This window comes from Onychomys torridus, chromosome 4 (assembly GCF_903995425.1).
Source record: "Onychomys torridus chromosome 4, mOncTor1.1, whole genome shotgun sequence".
Taxonomy (NCBI): Eukaryota; Metazoa; Chordata; class Mammalia; order Rodentia; family Cricetidae; genus Onychomys; species Onychomys torridus.
Window position 1 is genome coordinate 61371790 of NC_050446.1, and position 23940 is coordinate 61395729.

General features: G+C 47.6%; 1 protein-coding gene across 2 annotated transcripts; it reads left to right on the forward strand.

The window, feature by feature from the left end:
* The first annotated feature begins 1181 nt into the window (after positions 1-1181).
* On the forward strand, positions 1182-23106 carry Slc43a3 (solute carrier family 43 member 3). Of its 2 annotated transcripts, XM_036185469.1 has the most exons (14): positions 1182-1262; positions 1505-1612; positions 1988-2334; positions 2660-2789; positions 5263-5309; positions 7980-8056; positions 8266-8358; positions 11518-11657; positions 13005-13102; positions 14629-14805; positions 15011-15130; positions 19830-20016; positions 20564-20678; positions 22074-23106. In XM_036185469.1, the coding sequence occupies exons 3-14, from the start codon at positions 2151-2153 to the stop codon at positions 22170-22172; spliced, it is 1467 nt and encodes a 488-aa protein (XP_036041362.1). In that variant the 5' UTR covers positions 1182-1262; positions 1505-1612; positions 1988-2150; the 3' UTR covers positions 22173-23106. The 2 variants fall into 2 exon arrangements, with proteins under 2 accessions (XP_036041362.1, XP_036041363.1); XM_036185470.1 differs by lacking the exon at positions 1505-1612 and having other exon boundaries at positions 1189-1262.
* Positions 23107-23940: the final 834 nt, after the last annotated feature.

Consider the following 23940-nt stretch of genomic DNA (forward strand, 5'->3'; position numbering starts at 1 on the left):
GCAAGTCCTTTTAGGACTCCCTACTAAGCTCCCTCTGGGGCCCATCGATAACTACAAACTGGAAATTCCACTTCTCTGCAGTCAACCTGCTGCATCTGCTCCAGGGGGACTTCATGTGCTGCTCATGCCTCTGTGAGGACGGCTCCTAGAACTAAGGTGCTTTGAACCCATTTTACAGGTGGGGCAGCTAGTGAGCCTGCCTCAGCCTGCTACATTTGAAGCCACTGGGGTGGAGGATGGCAGCTCCCTCCCCCTTGGCAGTACGGCAGTACATCGTCACTTGAGTAGCCTTTTTTGATAACTTTGTTTTGGTGGTGGTCTGGAAAACTCTAACTGGTGCTGGCCTTCCCACAATCTTATGTTCTACTTCTCCTTTGGAAAGAGGGCTGTGCCTAAGGCATGGGGTCTGCATCTAATGCACAAGCATCTGCCTCTCAAAGGAGAGGAGAAAACTGGTACAGGCGAGGAAGACATCGGCTGGTTTGCTCTGGGCTGGAGTGAGCAACACAGCTGGTTAGGCCAGCTATCTCATGCTGATCATAAGCTCCGATGGGCAATTATAAATGTCTTTGATTAATAAAAAATGGGGTGATGAATGAATAGTTAATCAATGCAGTCTGGCGGGAAGCCTCTCTCAGAACCTGGGTCGGGGGTGGGTGTGGGGTGGGTGGTGGTGGTGGGTGGTTCAGCAGGGTTTGGGCGAGCAAGGAAAAGGCCGTTGCGGGGCAAAAAAGCAAAGCTACCTCCAATGATAGTTTCTGATAAGCATCTCTGCCCTGATCCCAGCTTCTTGATTTTCCTGGCAGCTCTGGGGATAAGCTTGGAGTGGGGAAGGAGCTAGTGAGCAAGTGGGGAACCGTGTGTTCTGTGCCCACCCAAGTGGACAAGGTAAAGCACTGGAAACACGATGGGATGTGCGTGCATCCCAGTGCTTAGAAGCTTTCTCTGAGCTGTGCCCCTTGGTCTCTATGACTGAACCAGTGCCTGGAACTGTGTAGGGGCGGCACAGGCAGGGTTATCTAAAGGCTTAAAGGCAGGCAAAAAAGAGCAAAAGAGACCCTGTCCGGATCCTACACAGCTGTTGAGGTTAAAAAAAAAGAAGTGATGGAGACAGGGGGCGTGCCCCAAGGGCCCTTCCGGGAGGGGGCGAGCGGGAGGAGGTGAGCAGAGGACTGGGAGGGGCGACGGGAGCAGGGAAACAGCCCAGGCGCGCGCGGGAATAACCCTGACTAGCTGGCTTGACGCGCGGGGAGTAGGACCGGGTAAGAGAGCCGGCGGGTCAGGCCAGGCTGGGCTGGGTCGAGCCGGGCAGAGACCGGCAGGGTGGGGACCTAGCGGCAGTGAGGCTTCGGGGAGTAGATGGATGTTGGTAGAGGCAGCGGGGGATGGGATTTGTGGTCCTCCTAGACAAGGGTCTTGTTGGGTTATTTTCTGCATAGTGAGCAACTAGCCGAGTGACCTTGAGGCAAGTTCACAAAACCTTCAGAAGTTTTTTATTTCACAGTGGCGCATTGAAGAGCTCCAGCTGCTAGACCGAGCATTTGCATGACTTACGGTGGCTGCTCTTGGAGTGGACTGTGTTCAGACCTTCAAGTTAGGGTTCCTACTTTGGGTAGGATAGTCTTTTCCTCCATACTTTGGGTAGGATAGTCTTTTCCTCCATACTTTGGGTAGGATAGTCTTTTCCTCTATGGCACGTTTTGCCGCTGAGACCTGCCTTATCTTCTTACTCCTGGTTTCACAGATGCTGTGAGTAAGAGGAGGTGTGAACAGTATTGTTTGTTTTGTTTTTTGTTTGTTTGTTTTTGTTTTTCCGTGTTTGGGAATGAACCCCAGATCGTTATGTCCCATAGCTAAGCCCCATTCCCTTGTCATGTACGAAATTTTCACTTCCCAAAGCATCAGGCTCTTCTCCTGAGGACCCCTTTCCCACCGCTGCCTTCCCCACAAGCTTCCCGTACCAGGCTGTTTGTGTCTCATTTTCCAGGATCCAGACAAACCATCGCATGGTACTCCTTGCCCAGCCCAGAGACGGTTGGAGCAAGAGGGCTCTTGAAGTTGAGAGCTTGCCAAAGGAATTTTCCACACATCACTAGTGGTCCGTCTCAGAAGTTCAGGGTAGGATTTGTGGATCCACTTCACCTGAGACCATGGCAAGCCGGGGCCTGCCCCTTTACTTGGCCACCCTCTTGACGGGGCTGCTGGAATGCATTGGTTTTGCTGGTGTCCTCTTTGGCTGGACTTCGCTGGTGTATGTGTTCAAAGAACAATGCTACTTTGTAGAGCTCGGTGAACAGGACTGCGGGCTCAAAAGCAATGCAACAGGGCCCCCTGGTAAGGACAAAGATGCTGTTTTAAAGGAAGCTGTGCCTGGTTCCTAGGAGATGGAAGGGAGTGGGGGGGAATCCATTCCCCACTCATCTTGCCAGCCTTTGTATGAGAGAGGGACTGTCCGAGTCCTCTGTGTGGACCGTGTCAAGGAAGGAAGTACCAGCTTTTAAAGGGCTGGTAGAGACCTCTACATTTTAATGATAGTCAGCTTCCTGCTCAGCAAAGTTGTTCAAGATAGCCTAGTCTGGGAACTAACCTGGTGGGAAGGTTGGAGTGGTTCTGATTTTGGCTCATGTAACCTGGGTTCCTAAGAGCTTTTCTTTCCCAGGCTCCAAAGCTCAGGATGAGAAGTTCTCACTCATCTTCACCCTGGCATCCTTCATGAACAACTTCATGACCTTCCCTACCGGCTATATCTTTGACCGCTTCAAGACTACTGTGGCCCGCCTTATCGGCATGTAAGTCTAAAGCTCCAGTCTGGGCAGAGGTGAGGGAGAAAGGCCACCCTCTTCCTATACCTTGCTTCCCTTTTCTTTGCTCCTTCCCCTGCAGGCAGTAATGTATTATCCTGTTACATGCTCAACTTCCTGAGAGGTCAGGGTTACAAAACTAACACAATGTACAGCAATGCTCTCCGCTTCCCTCGTCCCTGGAACCATATATCTCATATCCAGCAGGGCTTCACGTCTAGGTAGCTCAGTCTGTGTCTTCATTCTCCCCTGCTCATCGTTTTCTGGGTAACCCCAATGGTGGAATTTCAGGTTCCCTCTGCCTAAGACGGCTCTTGCAATGGGAGTTTCCCTTGCAGATGAGCCAGGGACTTCATGTTGCTTTCACAGCATTCTGCTGCCTCCTGAATATTATAACGCTCACGGCCAAGTTTGCTGATAAGCAGGGTCTGCTGATCCTGATATAGCCTAGAGCAGGAGCATATATGTGAAGAGCTGTCAGAAGGAAGGGAAAGCAGAGGGAAGCAAGTTCCTTACACTTTAAGCTTCTGGGAGAACAGTGAATGTAAGTCAGACATAAGCTTGAATTTTCGTTTCCTGTTGTCTCTTCCCCACCGTGTGTCCTTTGAACTTCTTCTTTATGGTCTGGCTTTTGTTATCTATCTTTGCAAAGTCCTCCACCACTAAAGGGGCCCTGGAGCCTTAGGAATTTATCCCGGAATCACTTGAACTTTGTTGTTTTTTAATGCTGCTGGAAATGGAACCCAGGGCCTTATGCAAACCAGGCAAGTGTCTGCCTCTGTATTAGCTACTTTTCTGTTGCTATGATAAAAAAAAAAAAAAAAAAAGGCAAACAAACAAATGACCATGACCAAGGCAACTTATAAAAGGAAGCATTTCATTGGGCTTATGATTCCAGAGTCTTTGATGGTGGAGGGAAGGCATGGCCTTAGTCAATTGGAACAGCAGATAAGAGCTCACATCTGGAACTCACATCTGGATCCACAAAGCAGGAAGCAGAGAGTATACTGGGGGTGGGTGCAGGCTTTTGAAGTATCCAAGCCAGCCACCAGTGACACACTTCTTCCCATGAGGCCATGCCTTCTAGTCCTGTCCATCAACTGGGAACCAGTACAGAAATGTGTGAACTGATGGGGGACATTCTCATTCCACAACTTTGAAGCCCCACCCCCGGCTTCGAACTCATTGATTCTTGAGTTTGGAATCTAGATCCGTCTGATCCAGGCACGTCCAGCCCTTCCGCCATTGCAGCACCAAGTTGTCAGCTGAACTCTTAACAACCACAAAGTCCAGTTACAAGCACACACACAAATTCTTGATAGCATTTTTGCTGCGTTTACGATTCTGTTAGTTCGAATTCATAGCTATTCTTGGTTGCATGTGGTACCCCTTTCCTTTTCTAGAAAAGGCCACCGAGGCCCAGAGAAAGGCAACGCTATGTCCAAAGTCATATGTGGAGGAGGGGTCAGAATTGAAGGTTTTGGTTTGCAGACTAGGCGCCAGGCCCCTTCCCAAGGGGCTGGCCTCAGGACAAGAGGGCCTGTGCTCTGCCCACTGTGCCCTAAGTCTTTCACATATCATGTCCTCAGATGGGGACATTATTATCCAAGACTTCCCAGTTTAGCCTTAGACTCTGGGAGGAGCAAGTGCATTGTCCTAATTCTTTTCCTGTTACGAGGATAAAATGCCCTGATAAAAACAGCTTAGGGAGAAAGCCCTTTCTCACAGTTCCAGGTCACAGTCCATCACAGTGGGGATGTCGCATCAGCAGGGTTTCAGGGGAACTGTTCACATGCATCTGTAGTCAAGTGGAGGATGAATGCTGGGCCGAGCTCACTTTCCTTGTTTGGTATAGTCCAGGATCCCCTGCCATGGGAACAGTTCACCCAAGTCAAGATGGGTCTTCCCATATCAGCTAATGTGATTACCTCATTGCCAGGTGATTCTAGGCTCTCATCAAGTTTACAATTAAGATTTACTATCTGTGGAGTCAGGTCCATATCTCAGTCTATCTGGACTTCTCTGGTGCTGAGCCTCTCAGAAGTGGCTGTGCTTCTGGAGTTCCTTGGTTGAGAATGCTGTCAAGTTCTGTCTAGTCTTGGATGTCAAGCAGACTCCTGTTAGGTCCTCGTGTGGAGCATGAATTCTAATCGGTCTTAATACTGAAAACCTGGAGTCAGATATCGGGGTAGATCAGAGAAGTAAAGGAGCGGCCAAAGTCACCTCTTAACCTCCCCGAATCCTCCTACTGAAAAGGAGCCTCCAGGCTCCACCTGCCTTATATTCCTGTCTTTGCCCAGCCATATCACTTCCTGTCTCCTGTCTATACAGACCTCCAGACCTCTATGGTTAACTAACGCCTAACTCCACCTTCTGATCTTCAGGCAAGCTTTGTTAGCGCACAAACAAAATACCACCACACTCAGGGGCCGTCTTTTAAGTGGATGCTTCTGTATTTCAGATTTTTCTACACCTGTGCCACACTCATCATTGCCTTCACCACTGCAGGTGAGTGCCGGCAGGTGGGTGGGGGAGACAAGCTTGGGGAGTGGATGGATGGGACAGGTACAGAAGGCAAGGGGCCCATAATATTTTCAGAGAGACTTGAAGGAATCCCTAAGGGTCGCTGAGTTGTTGCTTGTCTGTGAAAAATGTATCCTACTACTGAGGAAAGAATTACATCTACACAGTACTAAAATGCTTTCTTGTTTTCTGTAACATGAAGGATAATTTTGAAAATATCTTCACTTAACAGAATAAAAATTGACAGCCCCATTGCACGCAAAAAAAAAAAAAAATTGCTTCCAGTGATTACTATAAAAGTCTGGAAATTCCATCCTTGTCTGTTTTAGTTTCCTCTGTTGTGTGGGATAGAAAACGGAGATGGGATGAGATGGGATGAGAGAGCATGAGCTGAGTCTGAGGTCTTGCCAGAGGCCACAGATAAATATGTGGAAAGTGGGTCTGGAAGCATGTGGTTAGGCTGGCCAAGAGGTAACTCCCAACATTCTTTCCCGGGGTCAGAGTAGGTGGCTTAAGTTTGGGGGTTGAGACATAAAATCATGTAAATACATTGCACAATAGCTGTGTTAGAGCCAGCCGACCTCATGAGGGAGGCTCCACTTGAGTTTAGCAAACCCAGGGCCTGAGTGTTTTGGTCCAAACAAATTCCACAGGAGTCACATTTGTAAGTTTAAGCAATAAGCCTTAATTACTTACTTTAACTTACATCTGTATTTACATTTGTGAGCTTGGAGCAAAAATCTATGATTTATTTATATTATTATTTACTTGTGTATGTGTGTAGACATAAGCTCTCACTTGAGTGTGTGTGCAGAGTGTGAGTACATGTAAGTAGAAGCCAGAAGTGTACCTCAGGCCCCTCAGATGCTTTGTGTTTTTGAGGCAGCGATCTCTCATTTTACCTAGAGCTTGATGATCAGGTTATACTTGCCGGCCATAGATACTCATGTTTGCAGGGCATCTCCCCAGCTGTCTCAGCCAGTGTTTTATGGCTGTGAAGAGATACTGTGATTACGGCAACTCATAAAAGAAAGCATGAATTGGGGCTAGCTTACAGTTCAGAGGTTCAGTCCATTATCAGCATGGCGAGCAGCACATAGGCAGACAGGGTGCTAGTGAGGTAGCTGAGAGTTCTAGAACCAGATCCACAGGGGGCAGGAAGAAGAGAGAGAGAGAGGAGGGGGGCTTAGCTTGGTCTTCTGAAATCCCAAAGCTCACCTCCCCAGTGACACACTTCCTTCAACAAGGCCACACCTCCTAGCTCCTGTCAAATAGTTCACTCCTTAGTGACCAAGCATTCAAATACAGGAGCCTATGGGGGCCATTCCTACCTATTCAAACTGCCAGCAAAAGTCCCTCTTCTATAAATCAGGACTTTTATTTTGAGATAAGTATTGAGGCTAGGGTGATTTTATTGTGAAACTGATCTCCAATCTTTAGCTCATTAGGAGAGATGTACATTTGTTAACAACAGAAAGTGAATGGCAAATAGTGTGACTCATCTCTAAAACCATCTCTTTCCAGAGCTTCTCTAGGCATAGAACAGTAGTTACTTAGGAGGATGTTAATGGGTTGTCAAGATGTCTTAGTGGGTGAAGGTGCTTGCCACCAAGTCTGATGATCTGAGTTTGATTCCCAGGACCCACAGTTGTCCTCTAACCTTCACATGTATGCCAGTGTGTGTGCACATGACACATACACACACACACACACACACACACACACACACACACACACACACACACCACACACATGAAAAGCAAAACCAAAAATCAGAGGACACAGACCTAATTAATACACCAGCAAGCTTTGGATTACCTAGTGCAAAAATCGTTCCTTTTTTTTTTTTTTTTCTCCTGAGACAGGGTTTTTCTATGTAGTCCTGGCTGTCCTGGAACTCTGTCGACCGGGAGGCCTCAAACTCAGATCTGCTTGCCTCTGCCCCCCAGTGCTGTGGGTAAAGGCGTGTGCCACCACTGTCTAGCCAAAATTGTTCCTTTTAAAAAAATCACTTTTTTCAGTGATTTTGAATCATTTAGAGACTGTCCAACACTTAGGAGGCCTGCTGCTTGTATGTCGTGTTGGCTTGTTTGTTTTTGTTGTTTTGTTTAGAAGCAGGAGCGTGCTTAATTTCGTGCAACGTTTCTCATGCCAATCTTGCCACAAAGGGAATGCTCCAAGTTTCACCAACAAAAAGGAAAGGTCACAGGTGTTTCTCTTTCAGTTTTTACAGTGCTCCCATGAGGCAGGGTAGTCTCTTGTGTCCTGTGTAGCAGGAGGGGAGAGAGATGCAGATTCAGAAGGTAGCTTGAGGTCATGGCTATGCAGTGATTTTGAGGTGGACTTGGGGACCAGCTCCAGAGCTCTCTTCTACCACGGTGATGGAGCAGGCATTTGTGGTCTACCAGAGACCCAGGACCATCTTTGGTGAGGAGAAGAGGGTCTCAGGACACCTCAGCAGGCACAATTGGGGAGTCTCTGGACCATTCCCCGAAGCCCTCAAAGGACACCAGCAGGCAGATGAAATGAACTCCAAGGGCTCTGTGTTGTTGGGAGTCTGAAGCTGCTGGGACAGGAGCCTCCTCGAGGAGAGATAGGTATGTACGGCTTTGGGCTACTAAGAAATCACTGCTCCTGTGACTCTCATGGTTGCAGACTCTGCCGTGCTGCTCTTCCTGGCCATGCCCATGCTCGCCGTTGGAGGAATGCTGTTTCTCATCACCAACTTACAGGTGTGAGCGTGTGTCCCTCTTCTTTATCCCAGGAACCTGGGGGAGATGGGGACGTCATTTGTTTCCAGAGGGGTTGACCCAAACCATGGTGGGAGGAATTGGGGTGGAAGGGGGTTGGGATATCAATCATGCCTGGCCCCAGCTGGATGCTAAGGAGGGAAAATAACTGTTTCATGAATAAACAAGTCAGCTAGACTCATCTTCTCCAGATTGGGAATCTCTTTGGCAAACACCGTTCAACCATCATCACCCTCTACAATGGAGCATTTGACTCCTCCTCAGCAGTCTTCCTCATCATTAAGGTAAAAATACTAGTAGCTGGGTTGAGGGGATAGCCCAGTGAGTACAGTGCCTGCTGTGTGAGCGCAAGTACCGAGTTAGATTCCCAGAACCCACGTGAAAAAGCAGACCGCCCTGGTGTGTGCCTGTAATCCCGGTGCAGGGTATTGGAAACAGGCAAATCTCTGTGGCCAGCTCTGTTTACTTGGCAAATCACAAGGCCAGTGAGAGACCCTGTCTCCCAAGGAGGGACACCCGAGGCTGTCCTCTGGCCTCCATACACTGTCACACATGTAATTCTATTCATGTATTCACACATGGAATATTATTCTAACATGTATTCACACATGTAATATTATTCTAACATGTATTCACACATGGAATACTATTCTAACATGTATTCACACATGGAATACTATTCTAACATGTATTCACACATGGAATGCTATTCTAACATGTATTCACACATGGAATACTATTCTAACATGTATTCACACATGGAATGCTATTCTAACATGTATTCACACATGGAATACTATTCTAACATGTATTCACACATGGAATGCTATTACTCAACATTTACTGAGCCCTTGAGCCCTTATTTGTACCAGACACTTGTCCTGTCATGATTTTTGCCGGCCTTCGAGGTAGGCACTATCTACATCTCATTCCTCCGGTAACACATTTGAGTCTCAGGGAGGTCATGATGCTTCCAAAGGTTCTGTGTTTGAACTTGCACTTGGGCCTGTCTGTTTCTAGAGCTGAGCTGGTGACCACTAAGCTCCCTGACCTGACTCTTTACTCAGAGAGGAAGGAAAATGTGGTCATGATATCCTTGAGTCAGGGATGGACAGAAACTGGAAACTCTGCAGAAGGGAGCATTTCCTGATGTCCGCTTCAGCTTTGGAAAAGGGGGTAGGAAGGGCCAGTGGGGCGTTAGAGACTACATAGGGGCCTTTCTTGCTCTCTCAAAGGCTATTCGTAAGTGTCAGGAGAACAAACTGTTGGCAAGGGTGTTAGTAGCCCATTAACAGCCATTCTGCTAATGCTTTCGTTTTTATTAAATGAAATGAATTAATTGTTGTTATTATTTAAGACAAGGCCTCTTAAGTTGGCCCAAGACTCACTGTGTAGTCCAGTTTGCTTTCAAACTCATGATCTTTCTTTCCCAGCTTTCCAAGAGCCAGGATTATAGACATGCTTCATGACACCTAGCCTCAATTCATTTATTTTTGAGACAGCATCTGACTGTGTAGGGCAGGCTGGACTGAATCTTGTAGCCCAGGGTAGCCTCAAACTCTCCATCATTCTGCCTTTGGCTGAGGTTACATGCAGGAATCACCATACCAGGCTTTGCTAATGATTTTAGTGTTTAAGTCATTGCTAACAGTTTTTATCTGGCTAGTGCCTGACTAACCCACAGGATGGATTCCGATTGCTCTAAAGTAACCATGGCAAATGCTGTTTCTACTACCAGTGAACAGGTAGAGCTGGACATGTCATAAAGCCCTTGCAAATGAGTTAAAGTGGGTGTATAGTGTCTAACTTCAGAGGACGGTTCCTCCTTGAAGGAGGGTGAGAGCAGAGTGGGGGGGGGCGCTAGCTCAGTTATTAGAATGCCTGCCTCGCACACACAGAGCCCAAGGTTCAACCCCCAGCACTGCAAAATCAGGCTTGGTAGCATGCCTGTAATCCCAGCACAAGGGAGTTGAAGGCAGAGGGGGCAGAAGTTCAAGGTCATTTTATACAGTGATCTTGGAGCCTGCCTGGTCTACCCAAGACCTTGTCACAACAACAGAAACTCTTCTTCCTTGTCTTTCTCTGTCCTTCCTCTTTGGAGTTGTAGTAGGTGACACTGTAGTAACCACGCTTTGTATGAGGCAACAAGCTGGGACACAGTGACTGAGCAACATGGGTGAAAAATGGTGAATCCCAAACTGTCCAACCTGGGACTCCTTCTGGGCTTTTGTTAGACCACCCACGGGCTCATGAACTTCACTTAGTCCCATGAGCACCTTGGGTAGAGACTGTCTGAGTGCCCGGGGCTCGATAGACCCTCTGCTGCTGGTGCAAGAGCCACCGGGTTCCCTTTCCTTGACGAAGCTCCTCTTCAGAGGTGGAAGGGAAGGGCTGGAGCAGAAGTGGATTCTTAGTTTACCGTGATTCAGCTGCTTCCTCTGTGGCCATCTTGCTTCTCCAGACCCCAATGTCATCCTCCGTACAAGGAAGAGGTTTGTCTCAATTTGTGGTTTCTAACCTGGAGGTTCCCTTTGTTGTGTGAGTCACGCAGGAGGACACAGGGGAGGGTGGCTCCCACAGATGTATTTCATGAGCTGAACTGTGGTGTGAAGAGTTGGCCAGAAGGACGTCTTGCTATTGGAGAGGAATAGCATTAGGCTAAAAGATCCCAGAGAGTAATGTGAGGAGATTCCACAAGACTGTAAGTCCAGGCGACAAGATGGCTCCCCTGCTGCGTACTGGGCCCCGAGAAGGAACATGAAGACCGGGAGTCCTTGGGCAGCTCCAGGAGGGCAGGCAGGAGGCTCAGTTGAAGATTTTGGAAATGCAGCTTCCAGCTTCTGCCTCCTACACATCTCACCCGTGATAAAATACATATAGCATAAAATTTGCTATCAGAATTTTAAAAAATTATCTATTGATGTGTGTGTGTGTGTGTGTGTGGGTGGGGTGGAGAGGCACAGCATGTCTGTGGAGGTCAGAAGACAACTTGAGGGAGTCTGTCCATCATGTGGGTTATGGGTTTTAAACTCAGATCACCAATCCTGGCAGCAAGCACCTTTACCCACTGAACCATCCTGCTGACCCATAACCATTTTTTAAGTGTACAGACAGGTTAGTAATTTTAAGCACATTTATGCTGCTAAGCAACCAGCACCATCCTCCATCTCCAAAAATTTTCACATTATAAAATTGGAACCCTGTACTCGTTAATGCAAGTTCCTCATTACTTCCACCCTGGTTCCAGCCTCTAGCAATTGCCATTCTATTTTCTGTGAGTTTAACTATTCCAGGAATCTCTTGTAAGTAGAAGGATACAGAATTTGTCTTTATGTGGCTGTCTGTCTTTACTTGATGTCCTGTTCTCAAGGTTCATCTATGCTGTTCTATAACACTCTTGTGAGCACTGGTGTTATTCTGATGTGTTGCTCCTTTCTCCACAGCTCCTTCATGAACGGGGCATCAAACTCTGGGCTTCTTTCCTCTTCCTGTCTGCCTGCAGTGCCTGGCATGTTGGGCGTACTTTTCTCCTGATGCCTCGGGGACATATCCCTTACCCACTGCCTCCCAACTACAGTTATGGGTAAGCATGATTGGCCAATGTCCTACCTGATATGAGGCAGGAAAAGGGAATGATTAAGTCTGCTATAGGAGAAGAGTGTGTTAGGTAGCTAAGCATTTATTCCTTCTTTTCTTCCTTCCTTCCTTCCTTCCTTCCTTCCTTCCTTCCTTCCTTCCTTCCTTCCTTTCTTCCATCCCTCCCTCCCTCTCTCTATTTCTCTTTCTTTCCTTCCTTCTTTCTTTTTTCCTTCCTGTCTTAAGACTTACTCATTTTATTTTCTGTGTATGAATGTTTTGCCTGTGTAAATGCATGTGTACCATGTATGTTCTTGGTACCCCTGGAGGTCAGAAAAAGGTGTCAGATCCCCTAGAAATAGAGTTACAGATGGATGTGAGTTGCCATGTGGGTGCTGGGGACCAAGCCTCGATCCTCTGAAAGAGCAGAAAATCCTCTTAATGGCTCAGCCATTTTTCCAGCTCCTAAGACTTTATTTCTTACATCAGAGCCAGACTTGGATGATCTTATCACTTATGCCTTTGGTCATCTGATGTGTTAGCAGGGAGTTGGCTGGTCTGTCATGCCCTCGCTTACATTGGGTTTAGAGTGACAAGCATGTTGGTGTCACAGTCTAATGCTCCAGCAGGCTTGCTTGAGTGTGTGCACATAATGGTTCCAGGTTCAGAGAGGGGACAGAAATGCCCACGGTCCTTTGACTTGGAACTGGTGTGTCACTTATATGCTACATTGATGTGTCACTTGTATGCTACAGTGATGTGTCATTTGTATGCTACATTCTCTTATTGAAGCAGTTCACACGTCTAGCCTGGGTGATGGTGAGAAATAGGCAGAGTCCATTGCCAAGGATGGAGACAGAGGAGGTGAATGCCACAATCATGTCCACTGTCATTCATGGGAGCTGCCTTCATTTGCTGCTTACTTGCTTCTGGTTATGCCCCACGTGCTCTTCATTCTCATGGTCACCTCTCCCACTGATAGCCTTGCCTTTGTTTTCCAACTGAAAAAACGAGGCTCAGAGCGGTAAGCTGCAGCCCAGTGAGAAAGAGTCAGAGCTGAGACGGGGAACAAGGTCCACCCTCTTCTTCCATACTTCCAGAGTACCCCAGACTTGTCTGCCTATGAGAATCAATCAGATCATTACAATCAAAAATAAAATGGAAAAATGCAAACCTGGCCCTTAGCCAATAGACATCCTGATTTCATTGGCTTGGGCTGCCACTTGTCCGTCAAGGTTGTTCAAAAGTGGTTCCATGTGCAGAGAGATAAGGATCCTCTGCACTGTTCCCACTGGTCTGGTTTTGGTCCAGCTCACAGTCCTTGGCCTGGCTGCCGGGGCTTCTGTTTCCACAGCTTGTGCTCCAGGTTTGGCACCAGAAAGGAAGAGAAGAAAGCAGCTGAGCCTGAAACCAAGGAGCTGCAGTCAAAGGAAGTTCTTTCACCAAAGGAAGGTCAGTCTTGCTGGTTCATCCATGTCCCCTGCAGACACCGGCAGCCCTGGGCTTGTCTGCTCTTAACTCCAGGGTGTCTTCCTAGGGGCTGAGAATGAGGCCAGGCCAAGCAAGGAAGAACCCATGAGCATTTCCTCAATCTCCTCACTTTAGAGGGGTCCAGAGAGGGGAGGATCTTTGTGTCTTTTCAGTGTTTCTTTCTTACCTTATCCAAACACTTCAACTCTCCTCACACTGAAATCTGCCTTCCACTGTCCTGATCCCCACACCCTGGTCTTGCCCTCTCCTGGGATTTCAGGGCGCCCAGGCTGCCATCTGTCTTCATTTCTTTATGTCTCTTGGATCTGACCTCTTTCCATCTGCCCCATCTCCGTCACTTCCTCCTTTCCCTCCTCTGCCTGCTCTGGGTCTTTGGTTATGAATATTATAAACCACTGTTGGCTACAGTAGAAGTAAAAATAGGAGGAGGGAGGGGGGGAATGGAGAGAGGCAGGCCATAGGGCAGAAGTAGCAGCTGGGCAGGAGAAAGCAGTTTCCAGAGCAGGGCAGTTAATAGAATTACATTGTATTTGAGATTTTTTTTTTTCTCCTATATGAGCAGATTTTAGCTGTTCTTGGCACACAAAAAAATGGGCAACAATATGAGATGATGGATATGTTAATTTGCTTTGCTATGGTAACCATTTTACTATCTATATGTACCCGATGACAGCATGTTGCATGCCTTAAATACACACAATGAAATTTATTTGTTAAAAAAAAAAAGAATAGGGGCCAGGGATATAGCTCAGTCAGTATAGTCTTTGCCTAGCATGTGCAAACCCTTGGGTTCAATCCTAGCACTGCATACATTTGGGCATAGTGGAAAGGGAGATCAGAAGTTCAGTGTCAACCTTAGCAACATAGTGAGTTCAGTGCCAGTCTGGGCTCCATAAGACCCCGTCTCAAACAATAAAAAGCGTAAGAGGACCATGGAAGGCTCACATAATCAAGAGGAAAGTAATTGCCAGGCTACAGAACTATGGAGCCAGGCTGCCTCTGGGCATTCCTGTAGTCTTTAGCCAGCCTACCTACTTAGGGATAAGGAGTTACTTGGTCAGCTGGGTGAGGAACAGAACATTTATTTCATGATCTCAACTGGCCCAGGGGTAACAAGGCCATCCTAAAGAAATGAGGGATTCTGGGACCAAAAGAAAGGCAGGGGACCCAGAAGGCCAGAACAACAGCTGTCTTGTCACCGACCCTCATTTGGTCCCAATGTTCTTGTCTTTCACCTCACCATCCTGGCTGAGAAAGATCAGGAAGGTACAGCCAGAAGTGTCATTGAGTAGGCTGGGAGAGACAGATCAGGTTTCAGGATTTCAGGACACGGAAGAACAGGAGGAGAGCCATCCAAGGTGGAAGGACAAGATGACAGAGCATGGTGGAGGGGCAGGGGACTTTAGGGGAACTCACAGAAGATGAGGACTGTCACTCTGGCTCCTCTAGCCCTGCCACTTATGCCCAGCTCCTTCTTTCTCCATCAGAGAACTCGGGACCAGAGGGGCAGGGGCAGGAGCACCGCTCTTTTCGAAGCTGTGTGCTCTCACGTCGATTCGTCTTGCATGTGGTGTGGCTGTCCACCATACAGTTATGGCATTACTTCTTCATTGGCAGCCTCAACTCTCTGTTAACCAGCTTGGCCAGTAGTGACAATGTGCAAGGTATGTGGTGGGCCTCGAAGCGGTCTTTTGGTAGGTCTCAGGTAGGGCCCCAGGAATGGGTGCTGTGCCCGCAAAGCTGTGTGCTCCAGGAGGGTTTCTGAGGGCCTGGGGAGGGAGGAGGGCTGGAGAGGAGAAAGGCAGGATGGGAGAGTCTTCTCTTGTAAATTACCTTGGGAATTTCTTCTCGTCCAACCCCTCTCTACAGTCAGTGCCTTCACAAATGCCTTCGCCATCACCCAGTTTTTCGGGGTGCTATGTGCCCCCTGGAATGGCTTGCTCATGGACTGCCTTAAACAGAAGTATCAGAAGGAAGCCAAAAAGACAGGTGAGACTGGTAGCTGGGAGTAGAGGTCTTTGCAGACGTCCACAGTCATCTTATCTCTGCTTTCAGCCATTCTCCTTGCACTGGTTTGTCTGTCCGTTCAACCCTTGGTCATACATTTTGTGTCAGCCACAGTACCAGACCCAGGAGGACTTAACAATGGATGAGCTAGCTGTAGCCTGTCTTCCCAAGCTGTCCCTAATCCAGAGGGTAGAGAAAGGTAGTCAGGTAGTTACAATTCATGAGTTACAAATGATCTGTAACCACTGGAGTACTGATTTATGGTGAGGCAAAGTCACACCCACACAGCCATTCTATATCTGTTTTCATCATCCACAGGTTGCATGAGAGAGTCAGCACTTTATTGTATAGTAGGCTTTCTGTTAGGTGGTTTTGCCCTGTTGATGTGAAATGTTCTGAGCATATTTGAGCTAGCCAACACTGAGCCACGATACCCCATAGGCTAGGTATATTAAATGCATTTTCGACTTGATGGTATTTTTGGCTTCTTATGGGTTTTTCTGGATATGGCTCTACTGTGAATCAAGGAGCCTCTGTGAACATGCAGCGGGTTATGGACACTGAGGAGGGTATATCACCTGTTCTGGGTGAAGCGGGGTTGCTAGGGAAGTTGGAGGGAGTGGTACCTAACCCAGGATGGAAAAGAGGAAGAAGTGGGGGGGGGGGAGAGGAGCCTGACAGTGGTGGCCAAGGAACACAATGGCATGATCGTGGTGAAAGAGGAAGGCGTTTGGGAATCTGGATACTTCCTGCAAGTGATTCAAGCTAGCCAGAGTGCAGAGTGCAGGAGAGTTGCAGGAAAAGCCTGGAGAGATTGTAGGAAGGATTCAGGCTTCCCACTGTGCCTTAGAGAGTTGGAACGTGATCCCTGGTGTGATTGGCAGAACAGAAGGATGCTGGGACGTTTCACCCTGTGGGAGCTGTGGGTAAAGGATAAAGGGCGAGAACACTGTTTACTGTTAGCTTGTCTGCTCTCTCCTCTCAGCTCTCTGCACCAGAATTTTGAAATCAAGTTTAGACAGTGCACTGTGTTTACTTGCAAATACTTCATAGGCTTTCCTTAACAAACAGAGCCTCTCTTAAACAAATATCGCCATGAAACTCCCCAATGGTTTCTTAATATTTTCTAATATGCAGCTGCTTTTCAGATCTCTCTGACTGTCCTCAGTACATTGTTTCCTGACTGATTTGTTCAGTGTCTCCATACAAAGTCTACACAAAATTGAAAGGACAAGATTCAATTGATGTGTCTATTACGTCTTTATTATTATTTCTTTTAACATTTATTTATTTAAGGCAGGGTCTCATCTAGTCTAGGTTATCCTCCAAGTTACTACATAACCAAGGCTGGCCTTGAGCCCACTATGTAGTTGAGGCCTTGAACTTCTGATCCTTCTGCTGTCACTTCCCAAGTGCTGGGATGACAGGCTTACCCATGCCCAGCTAACAGACCCTTTCTCTTCTTTTTCTGGTACTGGAAACAGAGCCCTGAGTCTCATGCACGCTAAGCAAATACTTTACCACTGAGTTATATCCCCAGCCCCAATACTCTTCCTTTACGATTTACGTCAGCTATTTGTTGAAAAAAGTGGGATATTTTTCCTGTCAGATTTCCCACATTTGGACTTGGCATCCTTTATGTATTTCGTGAATGGGTTCCTTTGATTGGGCATTTCCTGTAAATAGGCAGATTCGAAGCTTGGAGGAGACTCAGTATTTTTTTTTTTTTCTGGCAAGAATAAGTAGAAATGAAGTTGTGACCTTTCTCTGGTTCCTTTGCAGGCCCCTGCTATCTACTGTCTTTGCTGTCATGGCACTGGCATAGGTCAGTTGCTTCGGAATTTGACAGTCTGGTCCATCCATTATAAAGCTTCCCATCAGCCTGGGCAGCTAATGACTTTGCAACCCCTGTGATCAATCTGAGACCCATGATTTGATTAGGGTGCTATTCCATCTCTTCCTCCAGCGTTTAGCAGAAGCTCCAGTTCCTCCAGAAGACACGGTTTCTCATACCGTTCTTTATGCTGAAGTAAATGCTTGTCTTCCTCCTTCTTAACCAGTTCCAGGATGATGCGTCGGTGCCTGAGGGACTTTACATCTCACCCGAGACAAGTGGAGTTACTGTGCTGTGGAGTCCAGCTGGAGACACACTTCAGCTCAATGGTCTCATTTTGTGTCTGAGTTTTGAAAACTCCATTTGTTTTTCTTTTAAAAACTTTATTTTTGAGAATTTTGTATGTGTATACCATGAGATAGAATCATACTTGATTTTTTTTTTCTTTTTGAGGGAAGATTGCATTGTTTGAAAAACAATTTTAAGCACACAGTGTATCTGATATGTTCTCATTCTCACCTGCCTCCTTCAGCACTGGAGATGGGGCTCAGGCTCAGGGCTTCTCATGTGCTAGGCAAGTGCTCTCCCTTGGAACCACAACCCTGGCCCTCACTATTATTTTTCAGATTTTCTCTTCTCTTCTCTTCTCTTCTCTTCTCTTCTCTTCTCTTCTCTTCTCTTCTCTTCTCCCTTCTTCTTCTTCTTCTTCTTCTTCTTCTTCTTCTTCTTCTTCTTCTTCTTCTTCTTCTCTCTTTCCCTCCCTCTCTCCCCTTCTTTCCTCCCTCCCTCCCTCCCTCCCTCCCTTCCTTCCTTCCTTCCTTCCTTCCTTCCTTCCTTCCTTCTTTTCTTCCTTCTTTCTTTCAATAGGCTCTTACTGTGTAGCCCTGGCTGGACTGGAACTCACAAAGATCTATCTGCCTCTGATTCCTGCATGCTGGGATGAAAGGCATGTGCTACCATGCCTAGCTTAAAGTATTTGTTTATTCTGTTTATTTATTTATTTGTTTAGTGTGTGTGTGCATGTGTGTGCATGTGCGTGTGCGTGTGCGTGTGCGTGTGTGTGTGCGTGTGCGTGCGTGTGTGTGTGTGTATGTGTGTGTGTGTGTGTGTGTGTGTGTGTGTGTGAGATGAAGCTGGAGGGCACCTGTGAAGTGCAGAGGACAATTTCTAGGGCTCAACTCTCTCATTCTACCATGTGGATCCCAGTGATGGAATGCAGATTGCCAAGCTAGGTGACAGGCACCTTTACCTGCTGAGCTACCTCACAGGCCCTCACCACTCTCCTTCAGCCACACATTGACCCATCTTTGGCCACTAGAAACTTTACCAGGCTAGCACGTGAGATCCTCAGACATGACTGACTAACTTCAGACAGTACCCTTGCCTTCTAGGGCAGTACGAAGTTTGGGTCTGTTTAACTGGACATGTCTTCTGCACCACACTTAAAACTGGCCACTTGTCCGACTAGTCTTGGGTCTCTATTGGGAACAGCATTTGGAGACTTCCGGTGGGGTGCTCGCTCTCTCCTTGTATGCTCACTCTTTTTAAAATTCACTTTTTAAAGTTAGCATGCAGTATTGTAGACTTCATTATGACATCTCACAGTTTAGTATACACTCTTCTTCATCCCTCACCTTACTGCCTCCTTTGCCCGACCTCCCTCATGCTCGGCCCCTTCCTCCTCTCCCCACCAATTAGTCTCTTTCTGCATTTATGTCATCCTCTCTCATACGGGGTACTGCTGCACTCAGTCTCCTTTATATATATATACTTCAGTGACCCTACACACATACTCATATAGGCATATGCATGCATGCATGTGCGCATACACACACGCGCGTGCGCGCACACACACACACACACACACACACACACACACACTAGTCCAACTGGACACAATTTTTTCTTTTTTTTTAATGAGTAATACTTTTCTTTTTTTAAGATTTATTTATTTATTACACATACAGTGTTCTGTCTACATGTCAGAAGAGGGCACCAGATCTCATAATAGATGGTTGTGAGCCACCATGTGGTTGCTGGGGATTGAACTCGGGACCTCTGGAAGAACAGTCAGTGCTCTTAACCTCTGAGCCACCTCTCCAGCCCCACAATTATTTCTTGTTGCTGTTTCTTATATCCTGGGATTGCTTTGCCTGCTTTCTTCCTGTTCGAATTTTATTGAAAACATTTCACAAGTTAAGCATTTGCATTTCCTCAGAACTAAAACTGGGAAACAAGATGTCGAGTCCCTTCTCTGCTTCTTGTTTTCCTTTATTTCCTCCTTCCAGTGAGCATTTATATTGTTTTTCTTTAAAATACACTAAGCACACACATAAACATATACTTAGATATGCCCCCTTTCTTAGATGAAATGCAGAGCACCATTCATACTGTCGTGCAGTTCTCTTTTCTGTGACACTTTCTTTATCCTGAGACCCCCTCACCTGATGACTGCTCTCCACCTCTCTGTTATGTGGCTGGCTTGGACTTGGTACCATGTCCCCTGTTGGTGACAGTTTAGATGGTTTTCATTTAGATGGCTGTTATTACTTGTATTATAAACGACAATAATAAGAATGATCACCAGCATCTCTGATTCTGGGTTGCGGGGGCAAGAGTGGTATGAAGCCTGTTTAGAGGCCACTACATCTGTGAGTGAGTTAGGGGGCCCTAGGGAACTTGGAAGAGCAGACACATTTGATTGACATGGAGGTGGAGAGTTATCAACATTGAGGCGTTGGTTTTGAGATGTGACCTGGTTCTGTTTGGATAGTTCTGATCTTTCCTGACTTTTCCTGCTCTCCCTTGGGCTCATCTCCAGATACCCTTTCTTCCCTTCTGAACTAGGTTCCTCGTCCTCGGCTGCAACGCTCTGCTCCACGGTGCCTTCGCTGGCCTTAACGTCTCTGCTGTGCCTGGGCTTTACCCTGTGTGCCTCCATTCCTGTCATCCAGCTCCAGTATGTTACCTTCATCCTGCAAGTGATCAGCCGCTCCTTCCTCTACGGGTGCAACGCTGCCTTCCTCACGCTGGCGTAAGTGAGCTTGGGGGGGAGGAGGTGGGCTGGCAGTGAAGAATTTGTAGGGGGGATGCTCCTGGAGGTGGCCAGGTGAGGGCTTATGTGGAAGGGGCAATGACTAGAGATTGATACAGGTGGGAAGGAGGAAGCATTCACACACACACCAGAGCCTTTGTGTCTAGTGAGAGTGTCTACGCAGTGAACCCTCCACTGCCCACTCTGTTTCTCTCCCAGAAAGGTATTTTCTCTTCTTTGTGACTTTGGCACTCCATTCTTGCTTCCGTTGATATCACCTGCATCATCTGTCTTTTCCTTAAGACCTTCTTCCCAAGCACAGGCTGGGTCTGGGTCCCTTCTGTTTTCCCAGAGCCCATTACAGTGCCTGTGTCTTGTGGTTTGAAGGCCTGAGCAGGGTGGGAGTAGGAAGGGCCTGTGTGGGTGAGTGAAGGGCAGGCCTGAGATAGGGGAGCTAGCTGGCTGATAAACATTCTTAAATACCAGGCCCCTGCTTGGCAGCAGAGGGCTGTAAAACTCACTGAAACCTCTGTCTTTCCTCCCCTAGCTTTCCTTCAGAGCACTTTGGGAAGCTGTTTGGGCTGGTGATGGCTCTGTCGGCTATTGTGTCTTTGCTGCAATTTCCCCTGTTCAAACTCTCCCCCCAGAACATCGCCGTGTATGTGAGTACCATGTGGAGGCCTGTTTCCGGCCAGCCTGTGTGTGGGCCTTGGACCGGAAAAGATACCCAGGCTGGACCTGCCGCAGAGGGCCCCAGCAGGGGGCACTCTAAGCTGGCTCAAGAGGCCTGGATGTGCTAGAGGCTTCCACAGTGCAGAAATGGGAACATTCAGGGTTTCACTTCTAGGATGACAGGCAGAAGCCCGGCTCAAGCTGGGGTTTCCTACGATCAAAGGATTAACATGGTGTCTCTTCCCAGGGAGCCTGCGCTTTTCCTAGGTCTGGAGGAAAACAGTTGTTTGTGAGTGTGGACTGTAAATAGATGTTACTCCAGAATAGGATGCAAAAATCCTCTCAGAATTTCAAGCAAAAGGTTTCCCCACTTTCAGCCAGTGCAGGCCGACCCCAGCTTCTCTATGGAGACAATGGCATTGTCTACATTTGTCTGAGGACAGGAGCCTCACACTTTCATCCCTGGGCCCCATACCCAGTGGATGCTAATGGCCCTGCCCTAGGAGGTAGTGCCAGCTCTCCACCTTTGGGGGGAGGGGGAATTGAGGCTCAAAGAGATGAAATGACTTACAAACTCAGATACTCAAGAGTCACACACAGCTAAGATGTAGACATCTCTGCACTTGGGAGTCAGAGTTCTGGCCACTGATGACGCTGCTTGCCTCATTAAAAAGAGATCATCAGGGTAGGAGAGATGGCTCAGTGGGTAAGGGTGCTTGCTGCCGAGTGTGGCAACCTCAGTTTCATCCCTAGGACCCATGCTGGAAGGAGAGACCCAACTGCTACAAGCTGTCCTCTGACCTCCAAACATGCTCCGTGGCACTTGGACTCACACACACAAATAAATATACTATATTTTTGTAAGATCAAAGTGCGACGCAAGTGTTTAAATCTGTCACTAGCATAGCGAGGCTACACGTAAAAACAGAGGGAAATTCCTCAATTGTGAAATCAGGAGACCTAACTCAGCATTTGGATGAAGTCTAACAGATACCTCCCCTCATGCAGGTCACCGAGCGCCCTCTAGGCCATTGTTTCCTCGCCCGTGGAATGGGCTTAATAGGGGCTGGCTTGTGGCCTATGGTGGAGTGCTTCCTCAGTGTGAACAAGGCCCTGAGTTCAAGCCTCAGCTCTGAATAAGTCACACGTGGTGGTACATGCCTATAATTGCAGGGTTTGGGCGATGGGTTAGACTTTCAAGGTCAGTCAGAGCCACATGAGATCTATCTTAAGAAAGAAAAAGTTATGAAAATAAACCACATGTCCTTCAGGTCAGCTTGGCGTCTGGGTGGGAAATAAGGACCAAGCAGGACTTTGGTCCTTCTGTTGGCGACAGGTGCGGCTTAGGGTTACTAGACTGGTCCTTCTCCTTCCTGTCTCCCCAGGTGTCAATGGGGCTTGCCATTTTCCTGACATTGGCCCATCCCTGCCTGGTCTACCGTGAGTGCCGTGCTGAGAAAACAAAATCATCTGTGACTCCCTAACCCAGAAGCCCTCACGCTCTACCCTTGATGGTGCTTTTCCTGATCCTTGTTCGCCTTTGAAGATCCAGTATTCACAAAGACTCTGCCTACCCAAGAGAACTGTATTAAGCAGCCATAGTTTGTTTGTTTGTTTTTTAAACAAACCAACCAGGCATGTAAGCGCCATTCAGGTCTTTTGATCACCAAGAAGAAAATGTCAGTGGCCAAGTGGCTTGCATTCACACCGACCTAAAGCAAAGCCTCATGTAAATTCTCCTTGGTTTGGAGCAGGAAGTCACTTCTTGCACAGGGCCTCAGCAGAGCTCACTGCAAGGGAGGGGGAGAGGGAGGTGTCATCGAAGCCCGTAAATGCAGAATGGCTACTCCCAGGTGGATTTCCAGGTTAAATGTGAGGTCATGGTGGCCTCAGTTCTTCCACCTGACATCTAGATGCAGCTCTGGCTCCCTGGGACACACGTTTTTGTTAGCGAATACTCCATGAGCTTTGGGGGTGAGAGGAGCACACAGGGGTCTCTGGGCCCAGGTCCCACTCTTACTGCTGATGGATGACCTTGGGTTGACTCCTCCAGGTCAGAGTCAGTCTCTCTCTCTCTCTCTCTCTCTCTCTCTCTCTCTCTCTCTCTCTCCATGTGTAAATGCTAGAGCTTGCAGTCAAAGATTGTTTTTGGAACTGATGTCCCAGAAGGTTTTAAAAACAGTGACAGAGTCATGTTACCCCAAAGGATTTGGGAACCAGCTGGCCAAAACTGTCTAGCCAAAAAGGTTTTGGACACCCCCTCCCTATCTTGTGTGTGTGTGTGTGTGTGTGTGTGTGTGTGTTTGGGCAATGTCTCCTCTTCAGGAAGAGGGATTTTTATTGACATAGCGCATCATGTATATAATTATCTTGGGGCTGGAGAGATGGCTTAGCTCTTAAGAGCACTGGCTGCTTTTCCGAGGACCTGGGTTTAATTTCTGGCACTCACATGGTAGCTCACAAACTGTAACTCCAGTCTCTCCATGGGCATTGCACGCTTGTGCACAGACATATATGCATACAAAACACCCATACACATTAAATAAATACATTTTCTAGGGGGCAGTTTTATACAACAATAAATCTATATTTAAGGCAACCACTGCTTCCACGTCTTTGGGTTTGTGTGAGCATGTGTTTGCACATGAGCGTGTGCTTGTGGGGAAGTGTCCTCCTTGGGGAGTGGGTGCAGGGTAGAGGTGGAGGGATCTTGATGCACGCTGTAGGATGGCAACTTTCACAGAATTAGGGCATGGGGTGGAGCAAGCCTCTGGGTCCCGGATGTGAGCTCCAGAGTCCCTCCCCTCCCTCTCCATACCCTTCCACCTCAGTCAATACCCTGTGTGCCCAACCCCTAGCACTGGTGGCAGTCAGATAGTCTCAGGACCATCTCAGTTCTGTCACCAGCACCCGGGAAAGCCCCCAAACCACCGAGTGAGTCACAGCGTCCTCACCTGCAAGGCAGTCAATCGTTTCTGTCCCCGAGAAGGAAGGTGGACGTGCCGCTTCTTTATTTGCTCAGGACCAGACTGAGAGAGATGGAGGCAGGCAAGATGGGTGAATCTAGAACATTCCAGTTGTTTTTATTCCACCTACCAAAGAGGGAAGCTGGAAGAGGATAAACAGGATGGGAGAGGGTCAGCTGACAGATTCATTCATCCACCTATCCAGTCACTCAGCAAGTCTTTACTATATTTTTATGATGCAGCGGATGCTGTATTGGGTGCTTGGGATGGAGGGATGCTCAGAAAC